Source organism: Mixophyes fleayi, chromosome 2, assembly GCF_038048845.1.
Source record: "Mixophyes fleayi isolate aMixFle1 chromosome 2, aMixFle1.hap1, whole genome shotgun sequence".
In the NCBI taxonomy this organism is placed as follows: Eukaryota; Metazoa; Chordata; class Amphibia; order Anura; family Limnodynastidae; genus Mixophyes; species Mixophyes fleayi.
Window position 1 is genome coordinate 362038443 of NC_134403.1, and position 20815 is coordinate 362059257.

General features: G+C 39.7%; 1 protein-coding gene across 3 annotated transcripts in view; it reads right to left on the reverse strand.

Moving 5' to 3' along the window:
* The window catches only part of DSCAM (DS cell adhesion molecule), a 397849-nt gene that overhangs the window by 20027 nt on the left and 357007 nt on the right, over nucleotides 1-20815 (reverse strand). For 2 of the 3 annotated variants that reach the window (XM_075197270.1, XM_075197269.1), the window contains exons 29-32: nucleotides 15514-15626; nucleotides 10626-10775; nucleotides 6384-6581; nucleotides 3290-3592 (exon numbers count right to left, since the gene is read on the reverse strand). In XM_075197270.1, coding sequence (XP_075053371.1) covers nucleotides 3290-3592; nucleotides 6384-6581; nucleotides 10626-10775; nucleotides 15514-15626 — 764 coding nt within the window. Of the gene's footprint in view, nucleotides 1-1063; nucleotides 1261-3289; nucleotides 3593-6383; nucleotides 6582-10625; nucleotides 10776-15513; nucleotides 15627-20815 lie in introns of those variants that run through there. The other variant, XM_075197271.1, reaches the window with a different exon arrangement.

Here is a 20815-nt window from a genome sequence, read left to right on the forward strand (position 1 = left end):
TGACTGCGCTCACTCTATGACGTCACCATCCAATCACACACTAACCTGCTACATAGACTGTGTGACTGCGCTCAGTGTGTGACATCACCATCCAATCACACACTAACCTGCTACATAGACTGTGTGACTGCGCTCACTCTGTGACGTCACCATCCAATCACACACTAACCTGCTACATAGACTGTGTGACTGCGCTCACTCTATGATGTCACCATCCAATCACACACTAACCTGCTACATAGACTGTGTGACTGCGCTCACTGTGTGACATCACCATCCAATCACACACTAACCTGCTACATAGACTGTGTGACTGCGCTCACTCTGTGACGTCACCATCCAATCACACACTAACCTGCTACATAGACTGTGTGACTGCGCTCACTGTGTGACATCACCATCCAATCACACACTAACCTGCTACATAGACTGTGTGACTGCGCTCACTGTGTGACATCACCATCCAATCACACACTAACCTGCTACATAGACTGTGTGACTGCGCTCACTCTGTGACGTCACCATCCAACCACACACTAACCTGCTACATAGACTGTGTGACTGCGCTCACTCTATGACGTCACCATCCAATCACACACTAACCTGCTACATAGACTGTGTGACTGCGCTCACTCTATGACGTCACCATCCAATCACACTCCAACCTGAGTTGTAGCCTTTTGGGGACTACAACGCATTTGATTAGCACACAGCTAAAGGAGCTCCTTCCTCTCCCATTGTAACGTCCAACCATTGTATTTGACGCCTGTTGGGCTGTAGGAAATGTGAAGGAAGACTGTCCATCTTGTGGTAAAGACAATATGCAAGCGACTAATTGCAGCACAGGCTCTATCACTTGCCACTTTTCCTAAGAATAGGCACATTTCACACAGCCAGATAGCTAAAAAATACGGTTATTGTGAATTTTTCTGAGGTCAGGAAGACAGACTTCAGTCTATATATTCAATTGGCGAGAAATAAATCTGTTGAGACATAGTTACTGGCCAGAAGAAGTAACAACTACAGGAATCCAATGGGTTAAATCAATCTGTAAACAGCTTTTATTTTTCCATTCCAAAGCAAGTGTGTCTTATATGTTCCAGCATTCCCTTGAGTTCAAACAATCTAAAAGAAGAATAATCCCAGAGAGCCATTGTGAATGGTGGAATCCATAAAACCACTCTCTTAAAAATCTTACATACTCACCAGGGCATAACAAGGCACCTTACAAAGTGTCATTTTAGAGGAGGAATCCATTAGCTAGTAAGAAAATAAAAGTGCAATCGATGAGCAGTTACACACAAAGAGCACATAACCTATTTACAGCAAGAAAACACAAAGTGAACATTATACAACAGCTGGTTGGATAAGCGCTACACAGGTCCAGGAGGAGAGCGCAATAATGTCTGCAATAGTCCACTGTAGATGTGTCACACAATAACAGCAAGCCTGCTATGCACTAGACTCCTCCACACATGACTGGCTGTTATAGTTACAGTACATTTGTCTATTTGTTAATAAATGAGAATGTCCACTTTGGACTCGCTTTCCATCTATCTGAACAGCCAAAGCCTTATGGCGATACCTTATTTGTATGTCTTTTATACAAGGTTACTTTTATTTTAGGTTTATTGGAAAGGTTGTGTAGGTCTTGGTAGAATATTTGTGACAGTTATATATTTTATACAGATGATACATGGGAGAGGCTTGTAACAAATGGGAAGAGCACAGAGTAAATGTTAAATCCAGACCTGAAGTTTAATGGTCCTTTAAATAAACTCTTTACATTTTCTTTAACTTGGTCAAGAGCTGCACAAATGAATATGTGAAGACTACACTCCAGTACACCACAATCCCAGTGCTCTGGGATCCTTTACACACAGTCAAAAGATTTGGCTAAGACGAGGTGTCTGCAAAGCACAATTAAAATTACAATAGCGTGAAATTAAAATTTAGACCATTTTTTTTTTAGACCAGGAGTATAAAAAAAAAAAAGAACGTTAGGGAAAAGAAGTTTCAGTTTCACGGCATCATGTTAAGTATTTCGCTTGTCAAACTATTTGATGGTTGGTTGGTTTTCTGATAAGTAAAAAAACTGTGTTATTTTATTTCACAAACATTCTTGTTATGAAAATCCACAGGTATAAAAATAACCCCGGGCTTCTGAAAGTCTATAGCAGACATGAAATTCGTATGTCGGCTTATTTAAAGAGACTGTACAGTAATTGTAGAAATGGTCAGTCTCAAAGTGTACTGTCGGCAGGCAATCTGTGGGCTGTACCAATATTCCTGAGAATTTGTTCAATAGGAACGAGTGACGTGTACGAGTGATCTCCCTAGTTCCTAATGATTGATAGTACAAATATTGATCCATCCCTCACAATGGCTGCTTCTACTGAAAGCAGATGATGGTACACATTATTTATAAAGCACCAACGTATTACTCAGTGCTGTACATTAAGCGAAACATGATACCAGTTACACACTACAATAAGAAACACAACGTAAAGATGGCCCTGCCCAAACTATCTAATGAGCTGAGTCGTGAGGACTTGATACATAATGTAGGGGAATAACGATTGTAGCTGCTGAAGGTAACGTGTGTGTGGCTCCTATAAGGAAGAGCTGGTGTAAGAACAGCGACAAGGTAAAGAGTTCCGTAAAGAGGAAGTCGTGCGGGAGAAGATTGGCAGCAGTGAATGGGATAGGGTATTAGAGGGGTAGACACACAAGGCATGATTCATTTACAGACGTAAGACCCGTTCCATGCGGTATCTTGCGTGAAGCTGACTTTACACCAGTGAACGCAACGGCACGGTTAGCACTTATGCCTCACAGCGCTGGGGTGATTTGGCAATTTGCAGTATAGTACAGGATTTAAGTGTATGTCATTTGTTTATAATATGTTCATTTTTTATAATTGTATTAGTGGCAGTGCTGTGATCTGGTTAGCAGCACAGGTGCGGGAGACCGTGTCTACCTTTATATAGCGTGACCTTCATTAAACAGTTTTAAAGCATTGTATGGAATAAAAGTCTGGTTCTATTCATGTGATCTATAATAGATACAATTATCAACATTTGTTTCTGTACATTTACATATTACATTATACAAGATTATTATTTTTGCAAATCAAGAAAACTGAAAACCATCTGAAAAAAAGACTTTTCTGTTCTTTGAATACAAGCGTTTTTCCAAATAGTCGATGGATGTGAAACAAAACGATATATATTATTTTCTGCTCTCCCTTCCCACTCGGACACAAACTTAAATCGACGACTGCTCTTACCTGGCCGATGTGCCTTTGGGGCCGCCATATTTTGCACCTTTCCTCCGTCGAGAGGTTTCGGGGGTGATGCAGTAAATCTGCATATGCCAGACTCTGAGGGTGTACTAGAGGTCAGACTGTCTGTGTACTCATTAGTCCCTGCAGTCAGCTGCTCTGAGGAGGTGTCTGATATGAAGCACTCTGTAATGGTGAACTTGGCGTGTCTCAGCTGCTCCTCCATCTTTGCATGCTCGTAGGCTCTTGCTAGCTCTTCATAGGTGGACGAGGCACTTTCCGTGGAGACCATACTGCTCCTTGCTCTGTCTGAAACAACATTAAGTACAACTCAATTTATAACTCTCCAGGTTCTCTGAAGGCTGCAGTTCAATGACCAATGTTAAATTGACCTCATTACCTTTATGCAAATGAATGATATACGGATAGTGTGTGCTAGTATTTGTATGAAGGGGGGAAAAAGTACAAAGAAATATCATGACATATACATAGTGACATAGATCTTATAACATAGAACAGGCATTAGAGCACAATGCTCTGCACCAGACTTCTCACAACATCCAGTATGTCCGAGTGCTGCACTACAGTATATGTCATGACATTTCTGGAAATGATTAAGTACTGCATCCAATGCACAACGCAGATTGGAGCCGTTTTGTCGCTAAGGGCAAATAAATAAACAATTATGTCTGCAGATGAAGAGGCCTCAGTGAAAAGCACAAAAGGAAAGCAGGACGATACAACAATCACAGTGGCATGATAATACCAGTAAACGTTGCCTGCAGGTGGACAACCTGCAAGGATTAAACATGTTACAAGCATTATCTCTCTGTGAGAAAGAGCCAGTGAAGTAATAATATCTGCCCCATGGGCAGTTCCAGCCATGGATGAGCAGACCTAGTAGAGGCACACAGGAAGTGCTGAAGATAGTGGCTCTGATTTGCCACTACATGGAAAAACAATGGTGATGATTCCACAGCTGAGCAGTCTATCAGCGGCAAAACCCCAGTGCTGGTCCAAGCGCCAACAGACATCCAATCTCCAATTTGGCTATTCTTATGGACAAATCTGGCTGTATGATGCTTAGTTCACATGGAGTCCTGTTAGTGCGGTAATCTACTGACAGGCATGCCCAAAAGTAATCCTTCTGGCACTCTGCGGTTATATCATCATGTGTGGGCAGTTTATGGCAGGTAATAAGTAGAGGATGGAAGTGTCTAATCCATCAGACCAAACACGAACTATGGAGACACAGACAAGGGGCAATATGCACCATATGCCCTGTAATGGCAGTATTCTCATATATCCCAAGCTAGCATTTATTTGTCTTTATTTCCTTTTTTTGTAATAGGTCAAAAGTAATAAAATTCGGAATGATTGCATGTTACTGTTTACTCCGATTTACTAAATGCTCTTTTGAAAAGTAAATGACGCAATTCAATAAATATTTTTAAAAAAATGATATCCATGGTAAATTCTACTTTAATCTACAATATTTCTCATTGCTTTATCATTTGTACCAATATTAAAGTCATTTTTCATCTGGTAAGTGGCTTACTAGAAAATCAATTGTTGTTGCTTGTAATCCCTTTATTGGCTTATGCTGTATTTCAATTGGGACATCACCTTCATGCTCAACATTAACATTCATAAAAGCGTCTGCACTCAGGAAACCAGCACACACATATATACACGCTTTTCAATTTAGACTTTCCACTTGCAAAATAGAAAATAAAATGCTTTGTGTTGTACATTTGTGCATAGTCCATGGACAGAGCAATTCAGACTGATAAATATAATCTTGTATCTCCCGGTAATAGAGTTTCTAATCTAGTTTTGTTAGAGGAGCTGATAAATGAAGTTACCATAGAAACTGCATTATAACAGAGATTTACTTGCTGGGGAATATGAGAGAGATGTGCAAACACAATTTCTGATTTTCCTATCTGCAGATTAATTCATCCTGATGATCTTGTACAGCAAATACATTAAACTGTTGGCACGAAGTTCAATGTGAGGTAAGTGTGATGTGTCAGACATGAAATATTGCAAAGCAGCATCATGAATTCAAATTAGATCTGTATTTCATATGTAAAAAGGGAAAGACCTCATTTGGCCTCTGTTGATCTAAATCTCTCAATATACTCTGTTACTAGCTGACAAAGTCAAAAATTCATTTTAATGGGGATGTTGATCCAAACTGTGTCTATATTTACCATTATTTGTTTTCAGTGTTTGCAAATGTTTTCTAAAGCAAATAGACACAACGTTGCTACTGTTGTGGAAATAAGAGAACTTCTGTTTACTATATTGATTGCAAACCAATCCCTGCTTTATCTGCTAAGGGCTCTATTGATTAAGCAGAGAAAAGTTTTATCAGGTGATATATTTTCTCCCTGTCTATCAAAGGCTACCCTCGATCTACTGCCAGTGGCAGTCCTTGTTGCAGAAAGTCACCAGCTTTCTCCAGTGAAAGCTTCCTTGCATGGGGAAGCCTCTATAACAAGGAATGAGGCGGTACAAGTAGCACTGCAATCCTTCTCCCATCGCAGTCTCAGAATGGGGAAAGCAATTCTTTATTAATTTAAATAAAGCACTTTTTCAATTCAGAATACTAGCAAAATAATCTATTATTTGTTTATATTTAAGTCAGTGCTTCAAGCTCTGGAAAGTCAGGCCACGCATGCACAGATCCACCAAGACTGGCTGGCAATGCATCAGTCAGCTGCCACGGAGGTTTTCTATCACTGCGATAAGTCCAATAGAAAACCAACCCTATCCTCACTCTTTAATAATAGAGGCCTAAGTCTCAATGACCCCAGAAAGCAGTGATGACAGACTGGATGGTGGATGCTGGTTACATAGCAGCCAGCACGTAACACGTAACACATATGGACAGAATAAAAGGTGAAAACTGTTAAAAAACAGAAGTGAAGCATTTTGACGTGAAATGTTCTAAACGTGGACCTCGGATTTCATCATTCACGTAGGTTAATAAACATTAAATACATAAAATGTAATATTTAGTTATTAAACAAGGCATGCAAAGACCTCTTGACTACAATAAGATATATTATATAAAATCAGTATATAGAATTACCTGTGTCCTGTGACGGGCTCACACTGTAGCTGTCGCTTTCCTTGTCTACTGAGCCTGTAGCTCTAGGGGTTGGCAGCCTCCAGTCTGTGGTTAGTGTGTGTGCGGATATGGTGGGATGGGGTCTGTTCAGTGTCCACTGGCTGGCATACCTGTTGCGAGTTACCGGCCCGGCTTTTGCATTTTTCCTAGTGGTTGGATCTATTACAAAGATAAAAGGAAGATAAACATCATTTGATGAAATGCTAAACACTAAATACAAGGTGGTGTAAAGTGAAAAGACACCTTGTAAATGTAATAATTGACTGACCAAAAACTAAAGGTGATATTACAGAATGCAGCCAGATTAGTCCTCAGTTTTAGGATTACAGCCTATTAAAGACTGCAGCCGGTTTACACTATGACAAGGGCTCCCCACGACATAGGTCCCCCTGTACTAGAGTTACCAGTCAATATATCTTAAGATACATGAACATTCTCATGCATTTTATTGTGTATGTTGAGGTCACATTTTTATATTTAAATGTATCAAACTGCAAATTCTACTAAATCATCGATATTCGTCGATATTGCAAACCAAATTTAAAATGACAATTTGATTAAAAGCAAAACTTTCCTTTAATTAAATTGCCGTTTTAAATCTACCCTAAATCAGAACTATTATATTTAGCTACACACAAAAAGAAGTAAAGTTGAACTAGAGTGTACAAAACCAGATGATGTTTTCATACATGTCTGTACTCTAGCCTTAAGGCTCTTGGATCAAATAAAAAAAACACATATTATTTTTTGTAAAGCGCACAATAAATAATCCTAAAACCAACCCCCCAGAGAGACTGAGAGAACATTCCTCTCCAGGAGGGATATACTGTGGGCTCAGTACACGAGTGTGTCTGATATATGCCTTAGTGTCCCCCCTATAGAACTCCTCTTCATCATTCGTCAGGTTGCCAACATCCCACCGCTGCACTATCTGTTCTGTCTCTAAGAGAATTCCCTCAAGTTTTGAAAATGTCAGATCTACTGCAGATATGTGGCGTATTTTTAGCCTGGCTAGACAGAGAAATAGAATGGCTTTTAACCCTCAGAAATACAAGCAGAAACTGTCCTATTATTCTATAGTATTCCTCCACACCCTGCTGTGGTATCTGTAGAACTCTGAGTGGAAACCCCAGCGATGGATACCTCTGCTTTGTACGCTAAAATAAATAACATCCATCCAAAGAATTTACATGACAAGGGCATAGTTGAAAAGTGCAGAGTTTTCTCTGCAAAATAAACCTCCACTACATATCCTTAAAGGCAGACACGTTGCCCTGGATGAGCGCAGCCAACCAAAGTTGTTTTTTGACATATAAAATACAAGTGACGCTAATATATGTATAAACTCTTTCAAATAATATCTGTATAACTGGGGAGTTCTGATGGCACCATTTCAGTGTCCATTAATAACAGTTGAATAAAGCACTCCTACTATGAATTATGACATATGCAGTAACCTCAGATTGCTGTGACCTTGTGCCTTTATATGTTCACGGAAGTCTTTGGTGACATATAACATGCACTTTATTTACAATATAACACAATTTACAAAAGGGGTTATATTATCTCCTATATAAAAGAAAGAACATGATACTAACAAATATTAATGAATAATAATACATAAAGGCTGCCCAGATATCCCGCAATGTCACCGGCGATATCAGATGTTTCGTAGCTCGTGATGCCTGATAATTATCCAATCACAATCGATGAGGTTATTATCGGAAGATGACGGCATTCAGCCTCTCTAACAGGCCCCGGGGAAGTTTAAGTGATCCAGCAGCCTAACTTGCACAAAGATCCTGTCACTCTGAGAACTGGTCAGAGTAGGGCCAGCTTAAGGTGATTTCCACATTTAGAGGAGATTTCTGTATTTCCAGTGCCCAGAGATGCAACAGAGACCTGCTGTGTAGATCCAGTTCCATCAATGAGCACCCAGAGCTGATCTTTCTTATCACACACAGTGTATCTGCTGATGACAAGTCTTCCATATATAGATGAGTGATCTATGCAATGACCTCATGCTGAGAAAGTGGAAAACAATTTTCAAAAAGGACAGGTTTGTTTTATTCATGCGTTCAGCAGCTCCCCGGTACATAAAAACTCCATGAATACTAGACTATTTGTTCCTAGGTTAGCCAGCCATATCCGTCCTTCACATACCAGTCCCAGCAGTCTATTTATCATATAAATGTATTATCACCACAATTTATCATAACATTTTCTCTAGAGCAGCTGAGTGATAAGAGGAATAGGGCTTGTACAGCCCGCCATTGTAATGCATTTACTGGGGGATAGCCCCCGGCTGGGGATAACTCTGGCGGTAATCACTTGATGATTTGGGAGAAGCCCTAACGCTGGCAATGGCAAATAGACCCTGCCCCAGTACCTTAGTTCAACCCCCCACCCCACACACATACTGCAACGGTCATCTGCACACAATAGACATAGCCAGTTTGGGTCAGATGCAATAGTCAAGACAATGTCAGTTTTACAATGAACTATTGAGATATTAATGTCAGTATGTGCACACACCCAAGCAGCTGACATGTACAAAAGGATGAACCCTTTCCCATCCAGCATTCTCCATGCTCCACAGCAATTACAAGTGAAATAAAAAATTCAAGAGTATAATTCAATTTTGCAAACAGTGTTTCAGACTTTCAATCAATTAATCATACTGCTGAGCGCTTTAGAAAATAACCCAATATATTATTAAAAAGTAATTCCAGCTGATTAATGAAATAAAACACATTTACCAGGCTTAAGTTAGCAAATTAATTAGTAAAGCTCCACTGTGTAGTACTTTATCCCTAAATATTGAGAAATTAGGGAAGGGGTTTAGCAGAACTGTTTCTGTGCACTTAAGAAAAACTGGTGCATATCTAAAAGATTGGAGCTACAGGTAAGAGTCAAATGGCTGTTATTGGACACGTGTCCTAAAAGCAGCACAAGATTGGATCACTGCAGCACCTGTGAGGTCAGGCGTCTCTTTCAGCACACACCTCTGCTGACAATGGTATCAGTCGTACCCAGGGGCACCACACGTCCAGGACCTGTGGGTCTCAGGAAAAGATGGCATCAGAGTCAGTTCCAGCAGCGATTGTAAGACGAGGGACCAGGCTGCTACCCCAGTGAATGACTTATTTCCATTTTTTAATTCTGTTAGTGAATTTGCCATCACTAACTCATTCATTAAGGAATTCCGCAATAAAGAACGAATTCATACGCTCATGGTGAAACTGTCTTTCGTCCATATACAACTGATATCCGTTTGTCCTCTGTCTGGTCCTTAGTACAAAAAGATCATTAAATAAATCTTTGTATTGACCTATATTAATACAAATTATTAGTAAGCACTATTTTTCCAAAGTAAACATCTAGATAATCAATAAGTAGATTTACATAATCTAGATTTTCTACCTTCCCTTTACTAATGAGGGTGCCTACCTCTAAACCCTTATGAGGTATCCTATGTCCTTTTAACAGCAAGTTTTCCAACACTGGACCACATTCCTGAAGATGTGATCTGTAAAAGGCCATGCTAGACTTATACAATGTTAATAATACAGGGCCTGAGTCATTAAGGAGAGTAATGCATAAAAAAGGAGTAACTTTGCACCTTGGCAAAACCATGTTGCATTGGAGGGAGAGCTAAATTTAAAATGTGATGGCAGAGTCATAGTTGGGGTAGGGCATGTCCTAGATCAACTTAAATTTCAATGTAAAAAAAAACAAACTATCAAGTATTTGTGGGCTACATGAAAAAACAGCCAGCACTTTCCTTATGTGCAAAATAATAAACAAATTTGCACCTGGCGCATTGTAACATGGTTTGCCCAGGAGCAAAGTTACTCTTTTTTTTTGCTTTACTTTCCTTAAGGCCCACTATGTTTGTATCCTGTGCATATATTCCCCTTTTTATGTATTCCAGAATTGTATTCACCTTTGTAGCCACTACCTGACACTGTGTGCTACAAAACTTTATTTGGGAACTTTCCGTCAGCAGAATAACAAATCTGAAGTTCTACTATTCATATCTTCATTACTCAACACCATTCTCAGCATCTATCTCAGGACACAGGCTGGTACTTTAGTGAGTTTAGATTTCTATAGAGAGCGTGTATGTGTGTGTTTGTGTGTGTGCGCGTCAACCACTGTATTTATGTATAATATATATAAAAATAATAAAATGATACTCACTTGTTCCAGGGCGAGCATCTGAAACATCTACCAAGGGCCCGGTAGCCTGTGACACCGACTGGTAATGGACTGTGTGAGTAACAGTTAACGACTTCTGTTTTGATGACTCTCCAAAATCAGCATCAGTCAATAGCACCGTAGATCTGTCATCTGAAAGCGAGAGAAGATTTAATGTTAGGGGAAGATTTAAGGTGGTGTTTGAAGAGCTTAAAACCTTAATGCTAGCATAATAGAAAGCTAGTCTGGCAGGCTGTCTGCTGATTTAAAGCCATACTCCTACAATGATTAAAAAGTGTATTTAACACAGAACCTCTTGCAATCCTGCCATACTTTACGTGAGCAAAAATGTAAGAATAATTGCTCGGTGTCTTATATAAATCTTGGCTCCGGAAAGCGAAGAGATCCGTGATTGCTAGAGAAATGGCAGGGGCATCCCGGCTGCTTTGCTTACAAAGCAGGAGAGACCATTAAAACGATAGGAAAGCTAAATGGTAGAAAAGGATGTTCTTATCCGCTGGCCATTAGCAGCTTCTGTACTGCAGAGAGGGCGAAATTGCAAAGTATTAATTAAAGCTAAAACTTTCCTCAGTGAACCCTGACACTGGAGTGTAGGAATGTTTACAGCTAGTTCTCTATATATAACATTTCTTTTAATAAAGGAGCTAGGAGATTGGAAACATGAAGGAAATAGAGGTCAAACATATTATACTAGGTAAGAGACAATGAAATATAATAAGCAGTAAGCTGGGTCCATATTACAGGGATGCTTCCAGGACCGGTACCTCACCTATGTGCTATACAGGAGGGGAATGTCTGAATAAGGGCTCCACTAAAGGTGAAGTTATCCATTAAGCACCATAAGAGATCCTGGTTTGCATCCCTGTGTCCCAGCTCCCACAACCTCAACTCTACCTACACTCCTCGCCGTCCCCTCCGCTCTGCCAATGACCACCAATGACCGCCGCCTCACTACAACACCGATTACCTCTTCCTCCAAGACTTTGTTCCACAGCTAAGGAGCAGCCCGGGCAATCTCCCGCGCTCCGTCAGGTTAGCCTCTATTCTTAAAGGCTTCAAGTGTGCCCTTAAGACTCATTTCTTTATACAAGCCTATCAGCCTTCCTCCTAGCTTCCTTGTCCTAGCTTTCTCCGCCAGTGGGTGCCTCCCTATTTGTGTCTCCCCCTTTCCTTTAGGATGTAAGCTCCTCTGCTTCCCGAGCCCTGTTTTCTAAGCTCAGGCCTACTTCTCACTGCTATCAATCTCACTCACTGTCTCACAAATAATCTGATCTGCATTAACATTTTACCTGTATATTTATTCATTCATAATGTCTGGTCTTTGCATTTTGTTCTTCATGTATCATGTTGTGTGTTATGAATCACTGCTTTCTGTATATGTTATGTACGGCGCTGCGGACCCTTGGTAGCGCCTTAAACATTTAAGATAATAATAGTAATAGTTTGTAAGCTTAAATGAACCAGGAAACTGGGCCTGAAAACTTCTGTGTGTACCGCTCATCACAACTGATGCTAATATTTGTATCAACCTTTCTATTGCCAGTAATATCCTTATAAATAACACTAGGGGACTGCAACATCACTTATATGTTTGCACGTTCATTATTACTACATACAAGGTATGTTAGCATAAACAATGCTTAAAGTAATGCAGGAACAAATATTCTCCCTACCATATATTAATACAGACACAATAAACTAAACCATTTGGGTCAACAGATGAGTAAAGGTCACTCCGCAACTTACTAAACAAGGAGAGAGTCACTGATTCCAGAGAGATAATCAGGGGACATGAAGCAGAAACAGGCAGAAGGTAATACGAGAGCCCATATTTGTGATTTCGAGGGTGAGAAGGAACATAAAACAATAACTCTTCCTGAGATGCTCCAGCATTATTTAAACATCATAAGTGCATTTCTCATTTGGATGTGCTGGAAGTTTTCCATTTAACCATTAAGACTTCCACCTGACAAGTAAGCTGTGCAAAGGCAGAAGAAACCCTGCACGCTTCTATTGTTAGCATTTTTTGCCCAAACAAGGCAGCAGACTGTACGTGCCTGAAATCCGCATTTAAATCCCTTGCAGGTTACGTCTGATCTATTGCCAAGGAACGGTAACACCGCCAAGTCACCACCGAGGGCCGGGTAACCCCTCTCCTTGCTCAGTCACACAAAGCTTATTTTGTAATTAAGAGAGAAGTCATTAACCTCCTAGCCTTAAACTATGCTGCATAAACTACTGCCAGCAGCTTGTGACGGGGTTAAAGACACTGAGTGACATTCTGCACTGTAGGCTCCAGCATCAGAAATATATATTGCATAGGGATGACAGTGATGAATGGGATTCCTTTACAGTGGAACATTATGCACTACAAGGACTGAATAACAGTGTTGCTGTTGCAATAGATTAAGCAATAGTTCCTCTGATCAATGGCTCTCTGGCACCATGTTTCAGAGCCCAGGTGTACCTATTTCATCATTAATATTTCTTCCCAGCAAGAAGTCTTCAAATTCTGTTTCCAAAACAAATGTCACCATGGAAATAGATCAACGTTATTACGTATTAGCAAATAATCCTCTTATAAGGTTTTGTCACGGAAAACACTCTGCTGCACAGGAACAAACTCCAGAAGGAATTCACAGGGACAGATTCACTAAACAGCGATGACCTTATATTAGGTTTAGAGTGGAACATTTGTTTCTTAAAAACACATCTTTTATTTGGATCACAGGAGTTAATGTAAATAATGTCCGAAACCTGTTCCTTATATACCGATAAGCTGTCTCTTATACAATGGCGTAGTTTAATGTTAGTGTGTGGTAGGAAATCCAGACTGTAAGCTCCAATGGGACTGACATGAATGACAAATGTTCTCTGTACAGTGCTGCGTAATTGTAGCACTATATAAATAAATAATAAAATTAATAATAATAACAATTTTATGCTATTCATATGCATAAATTGTTAATATTTTTTTATCAACTTACTGCTGGTTTATGGATGAAAAGAAGATATAAAATGATCAGTTTCTGCGGCACTAGAGGTGGTATCACATGGTCTGTTTAAACGCTACCTTAGAAACTGGTAATGCAGCATGTTTAGAGCGTAATCACTCCCATGTGATAGGGGAGAAGCATTCACCACTCACTGTAAACACGTAACTAAATGACTGGAATTAACACTAGCCTTCAAAGTGTCAGGGTCCCAAGGGTGTTGCATTTGTTTTTTAAAGTCTTTGATGTGCATTTGTTAACAACATTTGGAGCTTGCATTGTGGAAGCATACAGTGAGCTGCGAACATTAGTTTTTGACTTGGGATTTTACCAACGTTAAAAAACGCAGACGCCATGCCAATGGAAACCTGGCCTTAAGGTCAACTGTTTTGTAGAGAGCTGCAGTTCTGTCTACAGGACAAGTTCTATTGTAAAGAATAAGGAAGGGAGGATATTGTAAGAGCTCTTGAACTGATACAGGCACAAGTAGATAGGTTAGAAATAACCTGAAATTATCAGAAGGCAGCAGAAAAGATAAGAATTTTCAGAACATCTTATTAACAATTAACAATTAATACAGCACATACATTTTGTACACAGAGTTTGTCTGACACAGTTTCTCTGTGCTAGGCATAATTAACCATATAATTGTTAAGGATAATTTTCCTTTTAACTAGTTCTGGTGCCTGGGACATAGAGAGACAAAGTAAATCTACATGTACATTGGTAGATACATAATTCTGTCTTCTAACTGGTCCATTTTTTACAGGGGTACAAAGGGGGGATGAAAGCTCACATAGAGATCTCTATGGAGAGCATTGCACACATAGCAGACATGCGCAACTTTACTTTGTCTGTACTCATCCACAGATTGTTCAGCAAGGGAACTTTGAAGGAGATAGACAGGAATGAAGGAGAGAAGAGGTATGTATCGTTCAAAGACAAAATGTGAAGTACATTATCTGTGTCAATATCTGGCATGGATTGGGAATGTCCTAACATGACCACCATAGTGATTGTCTATATAGTGACATCAGAGGTGGGTAGAGAGGATATCCTTCACAGCTGTTTCTATTACCTTATTCTAATTGAGAAGCAGTTACACATACTCACCATGTAATCTGTACTTAGGGAACATTGATCTCTATTATGACTGATGTTACAAGCATGAGATCTCTTCCTTTCTGTCCCGGTCAGAAAACACCATGCACCATAACTGAGCAAGTAAGAAGGGACTCTGGTATTTTCAGGTCGTAGGCCCATGGTCAGTTCATGTGTCATAGTGAATTCCTTGTGCATACTACACGTGCATGCGTGTACACTGCTAGAATGTGCTGCTACACAATTTCATTTGCTCTAGGAGTTACCAGTAAAAAAAAAAGGTTTCCTCTTTTAGCAATCACATGGCAAGGTGAAAGATCAATATTAAATGAAAATTCCAGTGTAAAAATATTTTTTATAATAAATCCCACTCCCATTGAATAGTAAAACAACCAGGTTCCAACCCCTAAACCCATCCAGTTTGTGAGACCTTTACTTGGTGATTCAGGACACATTTGTTTGTTACTGTACAAGGATGGATGTTTTTCAGGAATTTCTGACCAATAGGAGAAAATATTTAATAAGTTAAAGCTATACAATGGGAAATATTACTATATTTTCTTTGTAAATGAAACAAATTAACTGTCATTCACTTTGGTTTCCTAATGTAACTGTCGTGCAGTGGAAGGCTGTCAATGAAGGGGGTGCGACAGCTCCTAAAACCTAGTGACCGTGTCATGAGACTGACGGCGTAACAGAAGCCAGTCCTGGACAAACGTAACCAGTTGAAAGAGGTGAAGTCACAGCTTTCGCACAGTGACGCTAGGCAAACTTACCAATGGTTTCCATTGTGTCTCGTTCCTCTATAAGAAGTTGTGCTCGGGGAATATCTATGTGCATTCTCAGGGTCTGCTGCTTGTTCAATGTGTCTGAAGTCCGAGTATTTTTGCTGGAAACAGAAAAAGAAGAAGACAGCGTGCAGATGTTATACATTGAATATACTAACAATAATATCTGATGTCCCTAAATTCCTACAGAACGAGTGTATAAATGTGTCAGTGCCACAAAGGGAAGTGCATGCTGGACAGCAAGATCCACCACTTACACATCTGCTTAACAAACTCCTGCTTGTCTGCCAGCCTCCCACAGACAGTCAGGATAGCACCAACAATAACACTGACTGGGTAATAAAAATATAAAATTACATTTTCACTCAGTCATGTTTACAACAGAAGGATCATTTTCAAGTGTATTCCATGGAGCTCCCATACTCTGTACTCTGATTTTAAACTTGGTGATAATCAAATTACTTCACTAACACATAGTTTCTACCTAATTTAATCTATTAGAGGGGGGCTTAAGCTTCATGAATCTTTGATTGAAATATGTCAATAGATAATCTAATTGAAAGCACACAAGCTCTGCTTATTTTCCAATATCCTTAGAGGAGTTGACTACTTTGCACAATCTCCTCTCCCCCCACCCATAGTTAGTGGGGGTCGCTGCCTCCTCCCTCCCTCCTCTCAGCCATAGAAGGAGGAGCACTGAGGTTGTACAGTCGGCCATAGGATTCTATAGAGGAGATGTCTGTACATAATGCACGGGTCATGGCTCCTGTCCCATCTGGTAGAGCACTTCTTATACACCTCCAGCTCAGGTAGGCTGATTAATAACCCCGACCGAGGAACTACAATGTAAGTTCCATGTTCATACTCATGGTATTGGCAGCTCCAATCAAGTAAGAGTGAACCACTACTTGGGGTATTGGGAGCACTATGGGAAAAAGAGGATGTGGTCCGAAAAGTGGAAAAACCCCTTTAAGGAGCTGGTTGTGGGTTTGGGTTTTTTTCTGTTATCTTCGGATTTTCGACTCATCGCAGATCAGTAAATAGACGCCATAATGTGGATGTGTTAAGCACCTAGTACAACCAGTAAATTCATATACCATATGCACAATTCTGCAGTCAGCTCAATGTATATTCATATGTCCTGGTGAAATCTCCAATATTTCCACCTGATGGGTTACTCCACAATGACGGTTCCATCAGAGGTTTACGGTCTGGCGTTTCAGGGGAGAGGCAGGTGTTATTGGCTTAGAGGGGAGAATTGTGGAAGGAAGAGTAAAGTGGGAGGGAGCAGAAAGAACCTAAGAGGACCACTCGTGGTCCGCTCTACGTAACCAAACTCTCCCACAGAAATCTATCTGCCCAAACTGAGGATGTAAAAACAGACATCATTCTTTAATTCTGTACATTTTAGGCATGGTGGTCCAAACTATGGACACCGGTGTGTAGTGTTTTATTAGATTGCTTAGAGTGAGACTGGAGAGGAGCTTCACCACTGAAGTGCAACACGGATACATGAAACAGGTCCCATTAAAGTATAGGATGAGAACCCTTCTCAGCCAGTTTAAAACTAGGGCACAATTCAAGTCCTTTTGCGGACTACAATCGGCCATGCAGAGGGGTGCCCCTGAAAATGGAACTATCTGATTATATTAATATGCTGTAGACCGCCTGTTTTGCACTTGTATTTATCTCCCCTGTATGTGAGCGAGATAGACTCTTTAAAATGAAAATATATCCTGCTTATAAAAATCTACCAATGTTTAACATATACTTTAAGAAGAGATGTATAATTTTCTGGAAACTTAAAAGTATTAACATAAGTGGTCCTGGTCATAGAATCCTTTACAACACTGCCCCCAGTGACTAAATTATGGCATGTGGTAGAATAATTGGCAGTCCGAAAAAATATTATTTGAACAAAATACTTTCTTTAAATATGGATTTAATCCAGAAGGAGGAATGTTGCAAAACATATTTGTTTAAAGAAGGTTTCAGTACAATTTCTGATCACTATATCCTACCTCTCAAATGTCCCACCTGTCTGACTGCCTGGCAGTTAGGAGGTATGTCCCTTATCCCCGTAGTGGCAGGTGAGAAGGATGGGGGGTGGAGTTGGGAGCCGCCCAGACATGACCCCTACATGGCAGGATAAACCCATACATGGTGTGTGCACAACCCTTTTCTGTATGCGTTCCACTGCAGGTGTGTACTTTGTCCAGATATGGACCAGGACCAATATCGGAAGGCATGCTATATCATACTTGCCTACTATCCCAGAATTTCCGGGAGGCTCCCAAATTTTTGGGAGTCCTCCTGAAGAGTAGGCAACCCTCCCGGATCCTAAAAAATGCCGAAATTCAAAGTATTGAATATCGGGGGCGGAGTTTAATCGTGTTATTAATCGTGTAATTAATTTAGGCATTTTATAGAGGGGGCGTGGCTATGGCGACGCAAAGATGCCCCCTCCTACCACTGTCACGTGACCTGTCCTCCCGGAGGACAGAGTCACAAAGTCGGCAACTATGTGCTATATATTCTTTTATAAGGAGCAAATTACCTGTCCTCCTTTTGGTGACTTATATGGTCAATATGTGACTATTATACAACAACTACACTTACAATGTCAGGAGTACAAAGGTCTACTATGTGTTAAGCTTAATAATGAGGCCTCAGGCACATACTATATTTTAACCAGAGGATATATAATCCAATAATGTGCCTTAAAGTGATTAAGTAGTTAAGCGATTTCCATTAATTGCGTGACTCACCCAATGTTTATGAGTGCTGAATATTCCACTCTGTGCTTTAATATGGTCTGAAGTCATGTAGAAGGAGAGAGACGCTGCATTACCCTGAAAGTGCTATGTCTACTTCACAATAACAGGTAAGAGATTAAGATTTAGTTGAGGGTTGTGGAACATTTGCGCTACAGGACATTTGTATGATGTAAGAAAAAAAAGTTGTTCTCTCTTCTGTATAAATGTATTGCCATTAACAAACATTTAGCTTCAGAGAGAAATGTATAAACAGACTTTGGACTAGATTTACTAAGCTGCGGGTTTGAAAAAGTGGGGATGTTGCCTAGCTTTCATTCATTTAGTACCCCTTCTACAAAATGATAGCTAGAATCTGATTGGTTGCTATAGGCAACATCCCCACTTTTTCAAACCCGCAGCTTAGTAAATCTAGCCCTTTAAATTAGGATGAAAAGACAGCATACCTCCCAAATGTCCAGGGACAGTCACGACTTGGTGACCCCGAAAGGGGCGTGGTTTGCGGGGTAGTGGGTGTGACTTTGTCAGAGTTGGAGTGGTCAGGTAGACCAGGGAGTGTCGTGTGGATCTCTTGTATGTGTTATCCTGACTTTTGCCTGGGTAAATGTTGGATGGTATATTAAAGTGTCACCTACATACAATGAATGCAGCACAACAGTAAACTAGGAACCACTGACATCACTGAGAACAAGCAGAGCAAAATGTCATAATCCGAAGGGTTAAATCATATCTCCCAACTAGAAATAATGGAATATGTTGAAATTCAGTGGAATTCCACCTGTTAGACGGCCACGAACATGTCTGCGGTACAACCAACAGACCCCAATTCAAATTTGTGGATCAAAAGTTTGTAGCTCTTGTTCGGTTTTCAAGGTTCTGCTATTTGTTTTAGCTAAAATTAGTATTTTTAAATATGCATTATTTTTAAACACTATTTAAATACTATTCTGAAATAATACACAAGTATTTTAACAATTTTATTAATTCTATCTGCAAACAATATGGTTCGAAGCTTGAATTTCATTTAAAATTTAACCTATACAGTTGTCTCAAACCTGTCCATTTATATAGAATTTAGCTCAATTTTTAATTGATCTAAAGTTTGATAAATTCTAATTCTGTCTAATTTTCTAATGTTGGTAGTGTTTTGACGATTCAGTTTGAGAAATGATTTGGGGTTGGTTCAAGAATCTCTACTCCCGATATTTTAAAAAGCAAAAACAGGACGCAAATGATCCCCTCCCATGATCAGGCCAAACCACGCTCACATCCCTTTCTGGGCTAAATATTTTGGTGTGACTCTGCTATGTCAAGTGACACAGAGAAAGGTGTAGATTTATTGTTTTCTATGCTAGTCCCAAGCAAGCAGTGTTTGAAGTGAATGCAGCTATGAATGTAAGTCTGAGTGACATGATTTTCTTTTACATTATTTTGTATTATTTCTACACTACAAATATGATGCTAATCTACTAGTGCAGAGACAGACAATTTTATGAGCTAAACCAATATCCAGGAGAATAAGACCACACGTCTCCGTTTAATTGCTCTCTAGGATGGTGCCAGATTTTGTGCTTGATATCATGAGATTGACCTTCTATGGTAGCTAGAAAGTGCTGCGGTAACTCTTACTAAATATAACTTTATATTGATTCTATAAAGTTAAATTTCTTGAAGCACGGCCCAGTGTTATTTTGATGTCATTTTTCTATTTGGTTTTTTTACTTTATTCATTACCTTAAACTTGTAGGCTTTACATTTGTGACCAGCCGAACTGGATGGGTATGAACCCAAATATTTATTCTATCTTATTTCAGATTTGCTGCACCACTTCTCTAACCTAGGGTGCATTACCCCTTTTCAAATGTTGTCTCCGGTCATTTACAGAGAAGTTTTCACTGCTATTTTGAGGCAACATATACTGCATTAATATGTTATTAAAGTAATAATAACTGGCAAGTAGTGTCAGGACTAAATATGGCCAAAAAATAATCACTTTGACACAAGTCCTCCAATTATCTCCTTCAATGTTAAAGAAGTCGTCCCCCAGGGGCTAAATCTGAAGGTCAGTGATAAATACAATTACAGATTATTATTCTCTAGGCCTCTTATCTAAACACTGCTGAAATGAATTCAAATATACTGAAACTTTTACCCTATAGAAAACATTGAGGAAACCTGGATAGTTTGCTGCATACGCGCTGCAGCTTGTGATGAATAAACATTTTCACATAATAATCTTTCTTATAGTTTCTGTAACACCGCTTATCATATTTATTACATCAGAAACCTGTTCAGTGTGTTCTCCTCCTAAAAACTCATGTGTAATATTTGTTGTGTCCAGCGTATATGCTTATCTTCTCATAGCTGGACTTTTTAGTTGCTGTCTGCCCTAGTGTACCTCTCATAGTAGGGAAACACTGTGGTGACTGTGCAGGAGTTCCTGCCCCTACAATAATCACAGTTTGGCTGTGGGACCCCTGACCTTCTCTTTGCGGAAAATTCAAAGATTTGCAGGG